Source organism: Chinchilla lanigera, unplaced genomic scaffold, assembly GCF_000276665.1.
Source record: "Chinchilla lanigera isolate Chin_1 unplaced genomic scaffold, ChiLan1.0 scaffold00050, whole genome shotgun sequence".
Classification (NCBI taxonomy): domain Eukaryota; kingdom Metazoa; phylum Chordata; class Mammalia; order Rodentia; family Chinchillidae; genus Chinchilla; species Chinchilla lanigera.
This window is the reverse complement of record NW_004955451.1, coordinates 14,062,461-14,079,781: the sequence shown is the minus strand read 5'-3', so window position 1 is coordinate 14,079,781 and position 17,321 is coordinate 14,062,461. Positions and strand designations below refer to the sequence as shown.

General features: G+C 60.1%; 3 protein-coding genes across 3 annotated transcripts in view; 2 read left to right on the top strand and 1 right to left on the bottom strand.

The window, feature by feature from the left end:
- Stac2 (SH3 and cysteine rich domain 2) lies at positions 1 to 9,360 on the top strand (the record flags this gene model as incomplete). The annotated part of the gene is given in 11 exon segments (XM_005394300.2): positions 1 to 261; positions 4,583 to 4,871; positions 5,233 to 5,330; positions 5,418 to 5,508; positions 6,129 to 6,241; positions 6,321 to 6,393; positions 6,482 to 6,543; positions 6,825 to 6,922; positions 7,222 to 7,273; positions 7,543 to 7,680; positions 8,061 to 9,360. Coding segments are annotated over 11 exon segments (1,209 nt in total). The 3' UTR covers positions 8,166 to 9,360.
- A 3,757-nt stretch (positions 9,361 to 13,117) lies between these two features.
- Positions 13,118 to 17,321, bottom strand: part of Rpl19 (ribosomal protein L19) — a 4,607-nt gene continuing 403 nt past the window's right edge. Inside the window, exons 2-6 of the mRNA XM_005394299.2 lie at positions 15,597 to 15,703; positions 14,780 to 14,902; positions 13,841 to 13,961; positions 13,449 to 13,559; positions 13,118 to 13,293 (exon numbers count right to left, since the gene is read on the bottom strand). Coding sequence (XP_005394356.1) covers positions 13,170 to 13,293; positions 13,449 to 13,559; positions 13,841 to 13,961; positions 14,780 to 14,902; positions 15,597 to 15,703 — 586 coding nt within the window. The 3' untranslated portion in view covers positions 13,118 to 13,169. The remainder of the gene's footprint in view (positions 13,294 to 13,448; positions 13,560 to 13,840; positions 13,962 to 14,779; positions 14,903 to 15,596; positions 15,704 to 17,321) is intronic.
- The window catches only part of LOC106149675 (vegetative cell wall protein gp1-like), a gene marked incomplete in the record, with an annotated part of 2,405 nt that continues 2,020 nt past the window's right edge, over positions 16,937 to 17,321 (top strand). Inside the window, 1 exon segment of the mRNA XM_013519424.1 lies at positions 16,937 to 17,315. Within this exon segment, the coding sequence (XP_013374878.1) occupies positions 17,132 to 17,315 (184 nt within the window).

Below are 17,321 nucleotides of genomic sequence, written 5' to 3'. Positions count from 1 at the left end.
CGGACCCTCGGTCCCCGCGCCTGGGGCCCCCGCAACTTTTCCCGCCCGAGCCCCGGGGCGGGCGCTGCTGTGTCCGGGCGGGGGCCCCCTGGGGGTCCCGGGGCTTGATACCCGGGTGGGCGGCGGGGTCCCTGAGACGCCTGCCGTCGGGGCCCGGCCACGTCCCCGACCATGACCGAGATGGGCGAGAAGGAGAACGAGCCCGAGGACGCGGCGGCGCGCAGCCCCCCGGGGACTGGACCCGCGACCCAGGAAACCAAGGTAACGGGGGGGGGGCGCGAGGCCGGGGTCCCCAGGCGCCCCTGGCCACGAGGAGGTTTCGGGGGTCACGGGAGCCGGCGGAGCGCGAGGAGGCCCCCGAGCTGCGCTGCCACCCGGGGTGGTGGGGGCAAGGCTGGCGACGAGGGGACTCGGGGACCCTGGCCCCTCCGCCGCTCCGCGCCTGCGAGGCTGCCTCGCTCGGACGCTGTCGCCGGCGGGGAGCGCGCGCCGCGGGTGTGGACGGTGCGCGGCGGCCGCGCCGCGGGTGTAGTGCGTGCGGGGCGCACGGCTCAATGTCGCTGCACCTGTCTGGCTCATCCGGGTGTCACCGTGTGCGTTTATCTCTGAGTGCCTGGGTCTCCGGCGCCCATAGCTGTCTCGCACCCCCAGCCCAGGGAGGCTCCGGATGAGGGTGCGTAGCTTCGGCGTCCGCACCTGCCCAGGGCTGCGGCAGTGGGTCGTCGGTCCAGTGGGGACCCGAGTGTCTGCGGCTCCGGAGCAGTCAGAGGCGGCCCAACCCCCACCCGGGAGCGGGGGTGGGGCAAAGCAGAAGGGGAAGTCGTAATTAATGAATGTCATAATTAACCCTAATTATCTATGATGGCTGATCCTGCGGGAGTCACAATGAATAAATTATTCCCCAGCAAGGCAGGCGGGGCCGAAGCTCCCGCTGGAAGGGGCTGGGGGAGGCCCGCCCCCCTTCAACCCCTACCTCTAGAGTTCTGGGTGCTCCAGAAGTTCCGCCAAAGCCACCCAAGAAAGAAGGGGCTGCACCCCCTACCTGGCCCCAGACTTCAGGCCAAGACCTCCTTCCCTGTTAGCCAAAGGAAAGGAGCCCTGAGGACCCCTAGGCAGGGGAGGGTGGGGGTATGGGGGCCTTGGGCTTCCCCTTCCCCGCATCCCCTTCCCCTTCCCAGTAAGAGGTTAATTCAAGGTCAAGGACGCAGGGAGTGAGTGGAGGGAGGTGACTGGGGCTCTGGCTGGGGCACCCTAGCTAGCTCCCCATTGTCCCTGTACTGGGGGACCTGGCCAGAATCCATGCCCGCATGACCTCGGCCTCCTGAAAATGGGCCTCTGGCCTCTGTCCACCGGGCTGAGACGCCCAGCTTTCCTCTCTCCTCTCTGGGGGAGCGGGGAAGATGCTGGGGTATTTGTGACAGCTCCTCCAGGCAGGGTCCCAGGTCAGAGCCACACTCTGAGGTCCAGTGCCCCCCATCTTCTCGGCCACCCCCGCTTCCTGGGGACTTGGGGCCCCAGGCTCCTGCACTGAGGTCTCTCTGCTGTGGCACCCCCTTCCTTCCCCAGGAGCTGCTCCAGGCGGTGCAGGCGGGAGTCCTGGGTAGTGCCACCTCAGCACGCAGCAGGCTGCTGGCTCAGCCGTGGGGAGGGGAGTCAGGCCTGGCAGAGCTCACCTGCCTCTTCCCAGCCCAAGGACCCTCCAATGTCACCACCTCCTGGCCCAAAGAAGTCTAGTGGGGGGATGGGGGTACTGCCCACCCAGCTCAATGGGAGGCAAGTCCAGCGGGGGGCCCTGGTGCTCACTGGGCAGTGAAGCCAACATTCCAGAGCTCTGCATCCACTCGGTGCCCCCTTGGGCATTGCTTGGCAGCCAAAGTCCAGCCTCCTGCTGTCCCAAAGACTGGGGCTCAGTTCTGCACCCACGCACTCATCAGTCCTCCCCGGGACCCCATCCCCCACCGCCACACTGGGGGACCGTCCCTGGGACGACTGTGCCATGCCAGCCCTGCCATCTGAGTCAGCTTGCGCCATGTCTGCTGCTACTTATTGCCAGTTGCTGTGAGACATCGAGGAAAGAGGGGGGCGCCTGAGAGCGGTGGGTAGGGAGGAAAAGGGGAGGGCTGCCCAGGGGGCACAGACCTGGGGACAAGCTGGAAAGCCTCAGGAGGGAGGGGGTGCAGCACCCTCTCCCCACGCTAAGGCAGGAGCCCCTCCAGATAGCTGGTGCGGGCAGGGAAGGCGTGGAGTCCCAGGAGGGCCAGACCCGGCCAGGCAGCAGCAAAGTTAGGTCTGAGCGGCCGAGCCAGATGTCTGGAGTGGCCAGGCAGCAAGCCGTTTGACAGAGATGCCCCATCCTGCCCTCTAGCCATATCCCTTGGCATCTGCCAGCCACCGCAGGTGGCACATTGTCCCTTCCCACTTCTCCACCCTCCTGGGACCTGGGGCCCTCAGCTGAGCCAGGGACTTGGCTGGCACGGTTGAGCTGCCCTGTTGCCGGGGAACATCGTGTTCCAGAGGCGCCTGGTACCCTGCAGCGGTGGCTGTTGGCACTGAGACAGGGAGAGGGGAACCAGGAAGGGGACAGGCTTCAGAGCGGGAGGTTTGGGATCTCGTCCTGCGAGGGTCCCTATAGCAGTGCTGGCCTGGGAGGGGGCGCAGGGGCCATGGGTAAAAGTCACAGCGAGGCAGGTTTTGCCGTATGTAGGGAAGCACTTCTATCAACTGCAGCTGCCCAAAGATGGCACAATCGTCCCAAGGTCTTGCATACTTCCCAAGGCAAGGGGTGAGCCACAGGCAGACAGGGCATGGCAGTGTGGGAGGGTGAGGCCAGTCCCTCTGGTGCCCGACAACCCTAAGTCTCTTGCCTGGTCCAGGGGATGAGCCCATGGCACAGCTGAGAGCAGGGTGGGTCCAAGGTTGCTCCTGACCACTCTGGCTTCAAGCAGCCGGAGACTTGATCAGGGCCCAACTCTGCTCCTCACTGCTAAGGACTCATGGGCAAGTGATCTAACCCCACAAGCTCCAGGTTCTCACCTGAGAAGTGGGAGCGTAATCACTGCCTCCTCAGAGGGTGGCACCAGGACTGATGGGATGCTGGATATGAAATGCTAGCTCAGCAGGCTGAGGATATAGCTCAGCGGCACAGCGCCTGCCTGGCAAGCACAAGGTCCTGAGTTCAACTCCTGATACAAAACAAAAAAAAAAAATGCTAGCTCAAAGGCGTGCCTGTAATCTCAGAACTCGGGAGGCTGAAGCAGGAGGATCGATGCGAGTTCAAGACCAGCCTGGGCTACAAAGTGAGCTCAAGTCCCGTCTGAACTGCATAGTGAGACCCTGTCTCAAAAAGACAAAAAAAATAAACAAACCAACTTTTGCCTTCAATCGTCAGATTCACTGTTGTCCACCCCAGCACATCTCCCTGGTTTTGCCTTTTGTGGGTGCTGATCTATGCCCGGGGTCCCTGGGCCGGACAGCGGGGGGCCCCTCCACCCCTTGGGACCTCCAGAGCTTTGCCTGACACGACCCCACTCAAGTGTTCCTAATCACCACTCTGGCCTCCGCCACTGCTCCAGAGCCCAGCATCCGGGCCAGGACCCCACTTCTCACAGTCACGTGGGTGCCCACAGCGCTGTCCAGGAAGCTGGGTTGGGAAGGCACAGGGGCCATACCCAGCAGACACCATGGCTGCCTGTGCCCAGCCGTGCCCGCTCCCCATCCATCCTGCTGCCTGCTGCCTGCGGGGACTGAGGGCCACCACTTCCATCCCCTTGGCACTGTGGCCAGGCAGGCAGCCATGGCACACGGGCTGCCTGGCACACCAGCCAAGAGCCCTGGCCAAGTCCCACTGCCTGGAGTCGGGCCTGCACCCTTTCGGTGCTGGTGGGAAGAAGTGGGCAGAAGGCTCTGACAACCTAAATGTGCTTGAGCGAGCAGTGGGGAGAGGATTCCGGCCACTCGGCCAGCCCACCAACGCCTGAGGTGGGGTGACACCCTCTATGGGGACCTGGGGAACAGTGCTGGCCCTTAAGGCGTATGCCTGTAATCACTGCTACTCAAGAGGCTGAGGCAGGAGCACCTCAAATTCCAGACCAGTCAGGGCAGCTTAGCCTGTCTCCAAAAAGTCACAGTCTCCTGAGGGAATGAGAAGCAGTGACAGCAGTAATCTGAGTGGGGGCCTAGCAGGTCAGGACTGGCACAGGGGCGGCGGGCACCGGAGGAGGGAGGGGTCCCTTGAGGGAATTCCTGTGGGGAGCTGGCATCCGAGGCAGAGGGGCTGAGGGAAGGGCTTGGAAGGGTACAGAGGTGTTGGCGAGTACGGCAAAGAGGATAAAGGCACCAGAGCTCCCCAGAAGCGTGAGAGTCCCAGAACTTCCAGGGTCTGCTGGGGACCCATGGGTGGCAAGAACAGGTCTGCAGGGTCACAGGGAGACTGGGGCCCAGGGTGGAAGTGGTCTTCCGGTCCCAGCCTCCTGAGCCCTGGGATTATGGGCGGAGGCCACCACATCTAGCTTTCAATGCCCTGGCCTGCTGTCCCCACCCTGCGCCCTGGGGGGCGCCCCACCCACGGCGCCCTCCTCCCTAGCTGCAGCGGTTCAAGCGCTCGCTGTCCCTCAAGACCATCCTGAGGAGCAAGAGCGTCGAGAACTTCTTCCTGCGCTCCAGCTCTGAGCTCAAGTGTCCCACTGAGGTGCTGCTCACACCCCCGACCCCGCTGCCCCCGCCCTCCCCACCGCCCGCGTCCACCCCAGCGCCCTCCCCGTGCCCAGCGCTGCGCCCCCCAGCACCGCTCAAGACTTCCAGGCTGCACAGCTTCCAGGAACATGTCTTCAAGCGCGCCAACCCGTGCCAGCTGTGCCATCAGCTCATCGTGGGTAGGCACTGGGCCCCAGGTGGGTGATGGGGAGCCCGCACCAGTGCCGCCCTGGTGCTAGCTGTGTCCCTTCTCCTGGGCGCTGCCCAGCCCGTGTGAGGCCCTGGGCTCCACCCCACACTGCAAAAAGCAAAGGAAGAAGTGTCACGGGCGTGGCTGTGTCCGCAGCGCCCTCGCCTGTGCTCTCCGAGCCTCGGGCTCCCACGCCACTCACTCCGACTGTAGGCGGAGGTGCTGGCCTGGAGCTGGCAGAGGTTGCCCAGCCCTGAGCTCCACGTGCCCTTGCCTGCCTGCCTGCCTCCCATGCCCAGGGCTGGGCCTGCTCTTGACCAAGCCCTCTGGCTGAACCCCACATCTTCCAGGAAACTCCAAGCAGGGCTTGCGCTGTAAGAGCTGCAAGGCCAGCGTCCACCTCTGGTGCTCGGAGGAGATCTCCCGCCAGCAATGCCCGGGCAAGATGGTGAGTGGGTCGGGGTGCCGGGCCCCACGGCTGGGTCTCCCGGGGGCCACCCCAGTCCTGACCTCCGCCTCTGCTCCTCTGGCACAGTCCGCCTCCTTCCGCCGCAACTTCAGCTCCCCCCTCCTGGTGCATGAGCCGCCACCAGCCTGTGCTGTGAGCAGAGAGTCCCCACCCACCGGTGAGTGTCCCTGCAGCAAGGCAGGGACTATTTTTCCATTGACTGATTGATCACAGTACTGGAGATTGAATCCAGAGCCTTTGTAGATTTTTGTTGGTTTGTTTGAGATAGCAACTCGCTATGCAGTTCAGGCTGGCCTTGAGCTCACTTTGTAGCCCAGGCTGGTCTCAAACTTGCAACCATCCTCCTGCCTCAGCCTCCCAAGTGCTGGGATTACAGGTGTGTGCCACCATGCCCAGGGAATTCTTGTGTTTTGATGAGAGCATTGTGGCTGCTTCATGGATTGGAGGGGCTGGTTCAAGAGTTTTGGGAGCCCAGCTGGGAGGCTGGGAGGTTGCCCAGAGAGTTTGGTAGCTTGGACCATACCGGCAGCAGTGGAGGAAAAGAGATGAGGGCGGGTTCTTCGGAAGCTGGGAGGTTGAGTGAGCAGCTGCAGTGGGCTGTGGGCAGCAGGACACTGAGGAGTCCAGGTCTCTGCCTGGGCACCCTGGGAGGATACAGAGAGGCCACAGGGACGAGGAGGCCTGGCGCAGCTGGGGAAGGGATGATGGAGCTCAGTGAGCCGGAGCCGACCTGCAGCAAGGCTGCAGGTCCCGGCCTTGAGCATGGGTGCCCGGCAGGGCCCGGCGGGAAGGTGGACCCAGTGTATGAGACCCTGCGCTACGGCACGTCCCTGGCCCTGATGAACCGCTCCAGCTTCAGCAGCACGTCCGAGTCCCCCACGCAGAGCCTGGTACAGTGGGCACCGAGGGGAGGGGCCTATGGGCACCAGGGTGCTGGGGCTGAGCCCTGCCTCCCATGCCTGTCCCCAGAGCGAGCGCGAGGAGCTGACCGAGGACGGGGAGGGCAGCATCCGCAGCACCGAGGAGGGGCCCGGGGACAGCGGTGAGCAGCGGGAAGGAACGCGGCCGGGATGGGGTGCGGCAGGGGGCCCCGCAGCTGCTCACACCCTGGCCCCACGCTGCGACCCCAGTATTCACAGCCCTGGCCGAGAGCGAAGAGTCGGGAGCAGAAGAAAGGAGCCCTGGACAGCAGGTGTGAGACCCCGCAGGCGGGCGGGCAGGCGGGCGTCCCCTGTCCTTGTGGGCAGGTGACAGAGCCACGGCTCCCGAGCTCATCCTGAGCGCTGGGGGGCCGGCGGTGTCAGTGTGAGAGGGGCGCAGGGCTCAAGGACACCTCACCGGTGCACTTCCTGTTCTGCTGCCCCAAGGGAGGGTCTGGCGGTGCCTCATGTAACCGGGCAGGTGCTCCAAGCAGGACACGGTGGGGCGCCGAGGGTGTTGTGCACCCAGCACCCACTCAGCGCTTCTCCCCAGCCCCCCAAGGCACCCCTGCGGAAGGAGGTGGGGCCCATGTACTCCTATGTTGCACTCTACAAGTTTCTGCCCCAGGAGAGCAATGACCTGGCCCTACAGTAAGTACTCTCTGTGCTCCAGCCTCACTGGGAAACTGCAGGGCTCCAGGCTCTGCACCCCGCTCACCTGGGCATGTGGGTTGAGGGGCACCCTCAGGAACCTTCTTGCAAGCTCGGGTCTGCAGAGGCCCCACTGGACTGGAGCTGGGTAGGCTCTGAAAGCCACAGTGCCATGTCTATCTCTTGCCCTTTGGCCAGCAGGCTGGCTCTGTGGACACAAGGGATCCTCTTGGGGGGCACCCAGGGGGCTGGGCAGGGTCCCGAGGTACCCCCAGGGCTGCCTGGCTCTCCCTCCCCAGGCCTGGAGATCGGATCATGCTGGTGGATGACTCCAACGAGGACTGGTGGAAGGTGACTCTGCGGGGGGGCATGGGGGACCTGGGGCCCTGCAGGGTGCTGCCCCCCCAGGCCCCACAGATCTCCCCGACCGCCTTTGCTGTGGCTTTGGCCTTCCCTGTGCTGGCTGTGTCCTTCTGCCCCCTCCCAGCCTCCCAGCCCCCAACCCACGGTCAGCTGGCCCAGAGTCCTGGGGCTGATGGCCTTGGCTGAGTGGGAGCTGGGTCCCGGAAGCAGCAGGGGCGGGCAGTGGTGCTGGGGCTCACAGCCGGCCTCTCCCCCAGGGCAAGATCGGCGACCGCGTGGGCTTCTTCCCGGCCAACTTTGTGCAGCGGGTGAGGCCGGGCGAGAGCGTGTGGCGCTGCTGGCGGCCCTTTTCGGGAAGCAAGGAGCAGGGTCATCTGAGCCTCAAGGAGAACCAGGTGAGCCAGGCCTGGGACCAGGCACGAGAGGAGCAGGGCCGGCCAGCGCCGCAGGGCCCTTGCAGCCGGGGCTCCCGCTTCCCTGCTGAGGGGTGGGGTTGGTGGGCACAGGTGGGCCTGGACGGCACTAGAGGCAGTAGGGACAGTGCGGGAGCACTGGAGCCGGAGCCTCGAGCCCCAGGTTTGAACGCTGATTTTGGGCCTGGCTTGCTGTGCTACCCGGGAGAGCCCTGTCCATTTTAATCCTTCCTCTGGGGACATCTGAGTTCAGCCCTGATGTTGCTTTGTCCTGGTCCTGCTCCCCTCTCCCCTGCCCCGGCCCCGGGGGTGTCAGGAGGCCTCCGGGCCAGGGCTCAGCACTTCCTCACTGGCTTGTGCAGATCTGCGTCGGTGTGGGCAGGAGCAGAGATGCGGACGGCTTTATCCGCGTCAGCAGCGGCAAGAAGCGGGGCCTGGTGCCGGCTGACGCCCTGAACGAAATCTGACAGCCAGGAGAGTAGACGCCCACGCGCCTGGCTGGCCCTGCATCTGGCCAGGAGGGGCGCGGGCATCCTGGCAGCCGCTTCCTCTGCCCCTCTGCTGGGACCCTGAGACCTGGGAAGGTTTTATTTCCTGGGTGGGGCGCCCTGCTGGATTGATCCCCTGGGACTGCAAGGAAGTGGGGAGCTGTAGGTACGTCCCCCACAGTGCCCGGGTACCCCAAATCTGGCCACTGCTGAGTCCTGTCCTGGGGGGACCCCTGGGATACCCAGACCCCCCACGTGCCCACACGGCCTCTGCATGCCTGAACCCACGCCTCAGAGCCTCTGCCTGGGTCTACTTACACCCGCCCCTTTGCAAGTGGCGCTCTGGGGGGCTTGCTGCACCCCTCAGCCCTCCGCCCGCTGGGGAGGGGACCCAGTGCCACGGCAGGGCCCCGAGTCCACCTCTCTTGGTCTCCATGTCTTGGTCACCCTTCACTTCTCAGGAAAGTTCTGCAGGAATCTCTCCCATTACTTGAAACCTGGGCCTACAGAGTGGGGGAGGGCAGAGGTCTCGGCAGAGGTGACGAACTGCGACTGTCCCCTCAAGTAGGACCATCACCGCGGCGCAGTTTGGGCCCAGAGGCCAACTGAGAACCAGACCCTGCTCCATGCTTGGTCCAAACCGCCCTGTGTCACTGTCGGGTTGCCCTGACGACAGCAGCCCCCCCCCCCCAGCTCTGCAGGGCAGGGGCTGATTCTGGGGAGTCCCTTTGTGGCCCTGTCTGCCCCTTTGTCCCGGACACAGCACCCGAGGAAGAGGAAGAGGGGACAGACAAGGATGAAGCATTTTCCTTGGGTCCCAGGAAATGAGGGGAGCGGGACCCCGGGGCTCATCCCACCGGACCTCTCCCTTGTAGGCTGCTTTTCTCTGGTGCCAGCTTTCCTCCCCCAGGCTCAGCCTCCTTGTGCCCCTGGTCATGCCAGCCAATGCCACCCCCTCCCGGGCACAGTCACACCCCCAAGTGAGAGGCACCCAGGTTCTCCTCCCCTCTTCTCCCCCGCAGAGGGGGCTCAAGCCACACTGCCCTGTTTGCTGCCATGAGGCCCCCCAGCGACACCCCCGGGGCGGCCGATGCCCACTGTACACCAGGCTGCATGGCGGGTCTGCCCGGCCCTGCGGAGCCCCAGGCCCCAATTAAACGTGTCTTGTTCCAGCTGTCTGCTCAGGGAGTGACTGGAGCGGCGCCGGGAGCGGGGCCGGGGTCGCTGCTGACGCGGGAGACAGGGCTGGGGCTGGCACCCGTCTGGCAGGGCGAACGGGGCAAGGAGAAAACGCAGAGAGGGCCCTAGGGAAGGGGAGACGCTGGAGGGCTGCCGTCCCTCCCCAGGGGCACAGCGGCGAGCACACGCCTCCGACCCTCAGGACCGCGCTCCCCGACCCGGAGAAGCCCGCCGAGACTCACTTGCCTCGGCCTGGAGGGCTCGTCACCCGCCCGAGATCAGCCTAGCTCCCGCAGCCCCCAGACTGCTGCCTGCAGGGACGCTCGAGGACTCAGGGCTGATGACTCAGCGCGCCCCTCCCGGAGCCACCTGACCCACAGCCCACCCGAGCCCGCAGGCGGAGCGGCCCGGCGTCCGGCTATTTATAGGCGCGCTGCGGGGGCGTGGCCTCTTCCGCCCGGGTGGTCCTAACCCCCCTCCCCCAGCTGGGGCAGGGCTGCCGGGAACCTCGCACCGCTGAATCGTCCAGCACTCGGAGAGGACAGCGGGTTGGTCTCCCCCGGATGAGGACCGCAAGGCACGGAGATGGTAGGGGGCTTCTCCAGGGTAGTTTCAGACCGCAGCCCAATTCTGCTCTGTTCATGTATGGGGAAACTCACCAGCACAGAGCAAGCTAATGACTTGTGCAAAGTCTCTCAGCACATCAGTGATCAAGGCAGCCCCCGAAATAATGCTTTTCCTAGCCAGGAAGGGGGTCCACGCTTGTCATCTCATCACTCTGGGAAGCTGAGGCGGGAGAGTCTCAAGTTTGAACCCAGACTGGACAATTTAGGGAGACGCTAACAAAAAAAAACTGCAAGGATCTGGATTTAATCCCCAGTACTGGGAAGAAAAAAAAAAAAAAAAATGAAGAAGGAACCATGTCTTTTCTCTCAGCTTAGCTCTTCTCGCCCTGCTGCCCCGAGTACAAAGGTGAAGACAGAGATAACCTGAGGAGCAGGGTGGGACCCTAGGGATGGGGGCCCCCTATTGGAGGCCGCGGGAACTCGCAGCAGCCAGGCGTTCTGCCCTGGAGTGTGGCGGCCAGCCAGGCAGCCGCCGCACCCCCTCCCCCGGCCTCTTTGTCGCACTGCCGAGCACAGCAACTTTTCCGGGTGGCTGAGCCACCAGCAGCCTGCTCGCAGCCCCGGGCCTGGGGACAGCTGGTGTCCCGCCCTCTGCTCCCTCTTGGGGTGTGCACCAGCAACCACCGAGCTGGGGCAGAGGACAGCCGGGACCGCGGGCTGTGTTCCGCTACAGCAGCTGCCTCCGACCCGGTGTAGGTGCAGGGGCAAAGGTCACCTGGGGAGATTCGGGGAGCTAGAGACAGAGCAGCCTTAAGGACACGGGTGGATACCAGCTGCCACAAGCTAGAGGCCAGCTTGGGCCAGACTGAGTTCAAGGCCAGCCTGAAATACACAGAGTGCCTGAGCTTAAAAAAAAAAAAAAAAAAATGCCAGATCTGGGCACCACGCCTGTAATCCCAGCACTGTGGAGGTGCTGCGGCGGTGAGCACAGGTTACTTCTGAGCTACTCTCCAGCCCCCACCCAGTACAGGGAATTGAGCCCAGGCTTTTTGCAGACATCCTCGGCACATCTTTTTGAGAGAGTGTCTCACGTGTGTGGTGTGTAGCGCAGTGTAGCCTGGCCTTGAACTATGTAGCCCAGGCTGGCCTCAGACTAGCAGTGAACCTTCTGCCTCAGCTCCGAGTGCTGGGATTGCAGACGTGCGCCCGCAAGCCAGGCTCATAGCACTTTTTAACTTTTTGAATTTTGACGTAGGGTCTTTTTTGCTGTATTGCCCAGACTGAGCTCAAACTTGGGTTCTTCCTGCCTCAGCCTCCCAGTGGTGGGATCACAGGCGTGCACTATTGTGCCCAGGTTTAGGACATATCTTTTAATTGGATTTTGCTTTTTAAATCTACCCCCCCCCCATTTTTGGTGTTTTGAGATTCTAGGCCCCCATACATGGTGTACTCAGACGGTTCCAGGTCCTGGAAGTCTGGTGACTGTGGGGTGCTCTGGCTCCCTGGGAAGCGGCAAAGGCACAGGACAGAGATCAGGAACTCCAGGGTGTCTCAGGAAGTGGCTGGCCTGGGAGTGTGGCTCAGTGGTAGAGATGCCAAGTGATAGCGCTCTAGGACTCCCGGGAGGCAGGGTCCTTTCCTTACCTCCAGTCCCTTCCCCTCACCTTCCAGGAACTCCAAGCAGCCAAGCACCCCACCAAAAGCTCAGGGAGGCAAAGCCTGCAGCAGAGCCGCCGAGCTGCGCCCTGCGAGCGAACAGTGCCACCTACTGACCCGCGGCAGAACCGGCTCCCGTGCTGTGCTCAGCGTTCTGGGCTTGGGTGGCCTTTTGTTTCGTTGGCCTTGGGCTGCAGGCTTCCCTGGAAGGGCAGCCCAGGCCTGGAGCACGAGCCAGGGTGGCACAGGCGTGGGAGGCCACAGTAGGCAAGGAGACTGGCACACTGCGATCCATGGGCCGAGAGCCTGCAGACTCCAGACCTCTTCCCCTGGGTGCTATGTAGCTCCACTGCCCATACACCCACAGAAGGGGGCTGCCACCCATAACCGAGGTGACAGGAGGGTCACCAGTTTTAGGTGAGCCCAGAACTAAGCCGCTCCCTTCCCCAAACTGCCCCCCAGTATAGCTGGCTGGTGGACCAGCTCTCACTGCTACCTCAGCTCAGGCTGAGAACCGTTGAAACTAGTTCAGTCTGTGGAGCTGTAGTACAGGACTTCCATCTATACTCAAGAAAGTCAGTGGCAAGTGTCTACCCATACTTGGCCCAGATTTTTCAATAAAGAATTTATGGGCAACAATTCCCATAGTTAAGTGGGAAAATGAAACCCACTCCCTGTTTAAGCAGACACAAAGGAAGCAATGCAGTGGCTCCGAGCCTGGGGTGCACAGTAAGATCCTGCCTAAAAAACTTTGCTGTCTTAATTTCCACTTTTTTTGTGGTTTTTTTTGGTCCCCCCCCCTCCCGTAGCAGGAATCAAACTCACGACCTTGCACTTGCCAGGCAGGCGCTGTGCCGCTGAGCTAAATCCCCAGCCCCTCCACTTACATTTTTATGCAACCCAGGGGCAAAGTTGTATCTGTAAACCAGACATGGGGGCAGTTTTAGGCTAAGGCTTGAGTACCTATAATCCCAGCATTTGGGAGGCTGAGGCAGGAGGATCACTGTGAGTTCAAGGCTGGCCTGGACTACATAACAAGACAGTCTCAAAAAGAAACACAAACAAAAAAACAATCAAGCAAATAAAAAAATAAAAACAAAAGCAAGGTATGGTGGTGCACACCTGTAATTCCAGCACTGTGGGAGGATGAAGCAGGAGAATCTCAAGTTTGATCTAGTTTGGCCCATTTAACAAAACTGTCCCAAAATATGTAAGGGCTGAATTACCTCAGTGGGAAGCCCCAGGGTTTACTGACCCCTACCAAAATCACAAAAACAAAAAAACCTAGCCTGAGTAACATAAACATTATTACCCCCACTCATGTCACAACTGACTACTGGTCCTATTCCCAAGATGGCTTCCTCAGTGCTACGTGAGAGCTGCAGAGGGCAGGTGTAAAGGATGGTATTTTGGAGGTACAGGCAGAAACCACCTCTCCCTTCACTCCTAACTTGGCCCCTCACCCCTGCAAAGGAGACCAGGCACAGGTAGCCGGACAGGGAGAAAGCAGAGTAGGCTGTGCACCCCGGAGGAATGGACAACAGTTTTATTCGGGACCGGTCTGCTCTGTACACACAGGGTGCTACTTCTTTGTCTCCTCCTCCTTGGACAGGGTCTTGATGATTTCCTCCTTCTTGGCCTGCAGGCGCTCCTCGCGGCGCTTGCGCGCTTCCTTGGTCTTTGACCTGCGAGCCTCGGCCTGGTCACTGGTAAGAAAAGCACAGGAGTTAATGTGGGAGGACAGAGGCTCTGAAACCCCAAGCCTAAGAGCCACCAAGGGCTCCTGCTTCATCATGACCTGGCAGTGCCCATGCTCCTCAAGCCCCCCAGCGAGGGCCAGGGTCCTCGCCCCGAGACTTACGCCAGCAGCTTCTTGCGGGCCTTGTCCGCCTTCAGCTTGTGGATGTGCTCCATGAGGATCCGCTTGTTCTTGAACACGTTCCCCTTCACCTTCAGGTACAGGCTGTGGTACCTGCGGGGTGCGGAGCACAGGCCTGCTCAGCAGCCGAGCCTGGCTGGCGTCACTGCGCCTGCTGCACCTCCCACCTCCCTTTCCCACCGTGCAGGGGCTGCCTCCCACAGCTGGGCTCTTTCTGGACGGACACGCTGCCTGGCAGACTGTTCCTGGGCTGTCCCAGTGGCCTGTGGGGGACGAAGGCGCCATCTGATGATAACCTTCTCAGACCCCTCCTGAGGCTACCGAGCTCTCTGCAAAGTACCAGCCTTGCACGGCCAACCTCGTGGTGGACTCACATGTGGCGGTCAATCTTCTTAGATTCCCGATATCTCCGGAGCAGCCTGCGCAGGATGCGCATCCTCCGCATCCAGGTCACCTTCTCTGGCATCCGGGCGTTGGCCGTACCCTTTCGCTTACCTGTGAGGACAGGGAACTAGGAATCAGCCATGGCCTAGGTTAACAACCAGCTGATGGCTCTTTACTTACTCCCTCAATTTATTTTTTTCTTGAGGCAGGGTCTTACTATGTAGTTCAGGCTGGCCTTGAACTCAGGGCAATCCTCCTGTCTCAGCCTCTCAAGTGCTGGGATGACAGGTGCACACACTTGGCCACCCATTCCATTTTAAGTAGATGACTTCCATTGTACAGTGGCTCCAAAATTTCATTTCTTTCATTTACTCAACCTGTGTGTGTGGTACTGGGGATGGAACACAGGGCCTCAAGGATGCCAGGTGAGCGCTCTACCACTGAGCTACACTCCAGCCTTTTTTGCATCTTGAGTCTCAGACTGGCCTTGATTCAGTGCTCCTGCCTCAGCTTGGGACACAGGTTATGAACCACCAGCACGCCTGAGCTCTTTTACTACATTTTTCAAGAAGCACAAACATGGGGGCTGGGGATTTAGCTCAGCGGCAAAGCGCCTGCCTGGCAAGCGCAAGGTCGTGAGTTCGGTTCCCGGTACCGGAGAAAAACCAAAAAAACCAAAAAAAAAAAAAAGAAGCACAAACATGGCAATTACTCCCTGTGCGCACTTCACCTATGCAGCAAGTAACATGGAATGAGAGAAGTGGCTCTACGCATAGTGCGACCTTAGTCCCCTTCAATTATCCCAACCAGAAAGGGACTTCAGGGTTTTCACAGAACCACCCGACAGTGTATGAACTCAGTCAGTGTGACTGCCTTCTGCAGCCACGCCTCACCCTTGTATGCCAAACTACAGAGACGATCGTGCTTACCGATGCCCATGTGCCTGCCCTTCCGGCGAGCCAAGGTGTTCTTCCGGCATCGAGCCCGAGAATGGACCGTCACAGGCTTGCGAATGATCAGGCCATCTTTGATCAGTTTCCGAATTTGCTGACCTAGAAGCACAAGGTTGTCCCTATCAGTCAGCAGGGTCCAGCCAATCCTCGACACCGCTCACATCCTGGCCAACGTCTCAATAATGGTGGAAAAAAACAGAAACTTACCCCTTCCCTTTTAAAAAATGTTTTATAGCACACACCAAACTACATCCCTGACAAAACATGGAGGAAAGCCAAGTACCTCAGAGCTATCTGCTCAAATACCCTGAGTAAACACACGCCCAAAGCCTCCACTGCATGTCTGAAGCCTCAGGTCTTCCCAGTTCACCTCACACGCCTTGGCTTTTTGCTTTTTTTGAAGCAGGGTCTTGCTACATAGTTCAGGCTGGCCTTGAACTTGTGGCGATCCTCCCTAAGCCTCGCCAGTACAAGGACCACAGGTGTGTGGCAGCACACCCAACACTCCTCTTTTTCTTTTTTTGAGACAGGGGCTCACTAATGTGGTTAAGGCTGGCCTCCAACAAGCAAGTGATCCTCCTGCCTCAGCCTCCCAAGTGCTGGGATTACAGGTGCACACCACCACGCCTGGCCTTATTTTTTGCTGTTTTCTTTTGTACTGGAAATTGAACCCATGTCCTCTCACTGAGTTATAGCTCCAGCCCTTTTTTCTTTTAAGACAGGATCTAAATTTCCATTCACGTGACACAGGACAGGCACAGGCAGGGAGGAGGCAGAGGTGTCAAGTACTCACGGGAATTGGCGTTGGCAATTTCATTGGTCTCATTAGGGTCCAACCAGACCTTCTTTTTGCCACAGCGGAGGACGCTGGAGGCCAGCCTCTTCTGAAGCCTGAGCATACTGGAACGCAGAGAACACCATCAGGCCCAGGGCGAGCCCTGCTGGTGGCAAGCAGCAGCCCAGAGAAGACCTGCCCTCGGGTCTTCCCTTTTTTTCTTTTTGCCACACTGGGGATTGGAGCGGGGGCTCACTCATGCTAGGCAAATGCGTTACCACTGAGCTTTATGCATTCCCAGTCTATCCTTCCTTCAGACAGAGGCTTGCTAAGCCACCCAGGACTGGGGTGGAACTTTCTCCTGCCTCAGCCGTCTCAGTAGCTGGAGTAACATTAGTGTACCCATCCCTCTTCGAAGTCTTTTTTTTTTTTGGGGGGGGGGTTCTCCCATACCGGGAACCAAACTCACGACCTTGAGCTTGGCAGGCAGGCGCTTTGCTGCTGAGCTAAATCCCCAGCCCCGAAGTCTTTCATTATTAATGTGGAACACAACATACAAATACGTGGATTTATAAAATTATATACACAGCCAGGTGTGGGGGTGCACGCCTGTAATCCCAGCGATTGGGAGGTTGAGGCAAGAGGATTGTTGCGAATTCAAGACGAGTATGGGCTACAAAGTGAGCTCAAGGCCAGCCTGAACTGCAGAGCGAGACCTTGTCCCAAAAAGACAAAAAATAAAATAAAATTATATACACAAATGTATACACATACACTTACTACTAAGAGCAAACACCTCTCCCACCCCAAGACGCCCGGCACATAACAATCCTTCCCTTGATTAAAGCCAGCTTGCCGGGCGTGGTGGTGCATGCCTGTAATCTCAGCACTCGGGAGGCTGAGGCAGGCGGATCCTTGGGAGTTCAAGGCCAGCCTGAACTACATAGTGAGACCCTGTCTCAAAAAGACAAAAAAAAAAAATTTAAAAAAATAAAGCCAGCTAGCTGGGCATAACAGGAGCCTGAGGCAGGCAATAGCTCCTCGTGCAAGGCCAGACTGACTACACAGCAAAACCCTGTCTCAAAAAACCACCCCCCCAAAAAAAGAAAAAAAAAAAAAACCCACCAAAATACAAAGCAACAACAAAAAACAAACGGGCTGGGGATTTAGCTCGGTACCAAAACCAAAAACCTGTTTTTTCTCTTTTTGTTCCCTGGTCTTTTTGAGACAGTCTCGCTACACAATTCAGGCTGGCCTCAAACTCGCAACGATCCTCCTGCCTCAGCCTCCCAGTGCTGGGATTATAGGCGTGCGCCACCATGCCGGCCTCTCTCCTCTGACTTTATGTACTTATTTTTTGGTACCGGGAATCGAATTCAGGACCTTGCACTTGCCAGGCAGGTACCTGTGCCACTGAGCTATCTCCCTGGCCCCTGTCCTCTGATTTCAAAGGCAAAATTGGGAAGAAGAGGGGGCTTATGCCTTTTTTGGGACTCAGCCGTTAGGGTGTAAAAGTATTTGATGCCAGGGGCTGTGGCTGTAACGCAAACAACATGCCCAGGAACGCGCACACACGTTCTTGGGGCTCGATCCTTCGCTTTGTCACGGTCAGGAACTTCGCCTGGCTCCCTTGGCGACCTCTCTTACGAGTAGCAGGCGGCAGGGAGCCACGCATCGCCTCGCCCCGGAGGCCGATCCCCCGTCACACGGCGCAGGGGCCTGCTCCCAGGCGGCCCCGGCCCG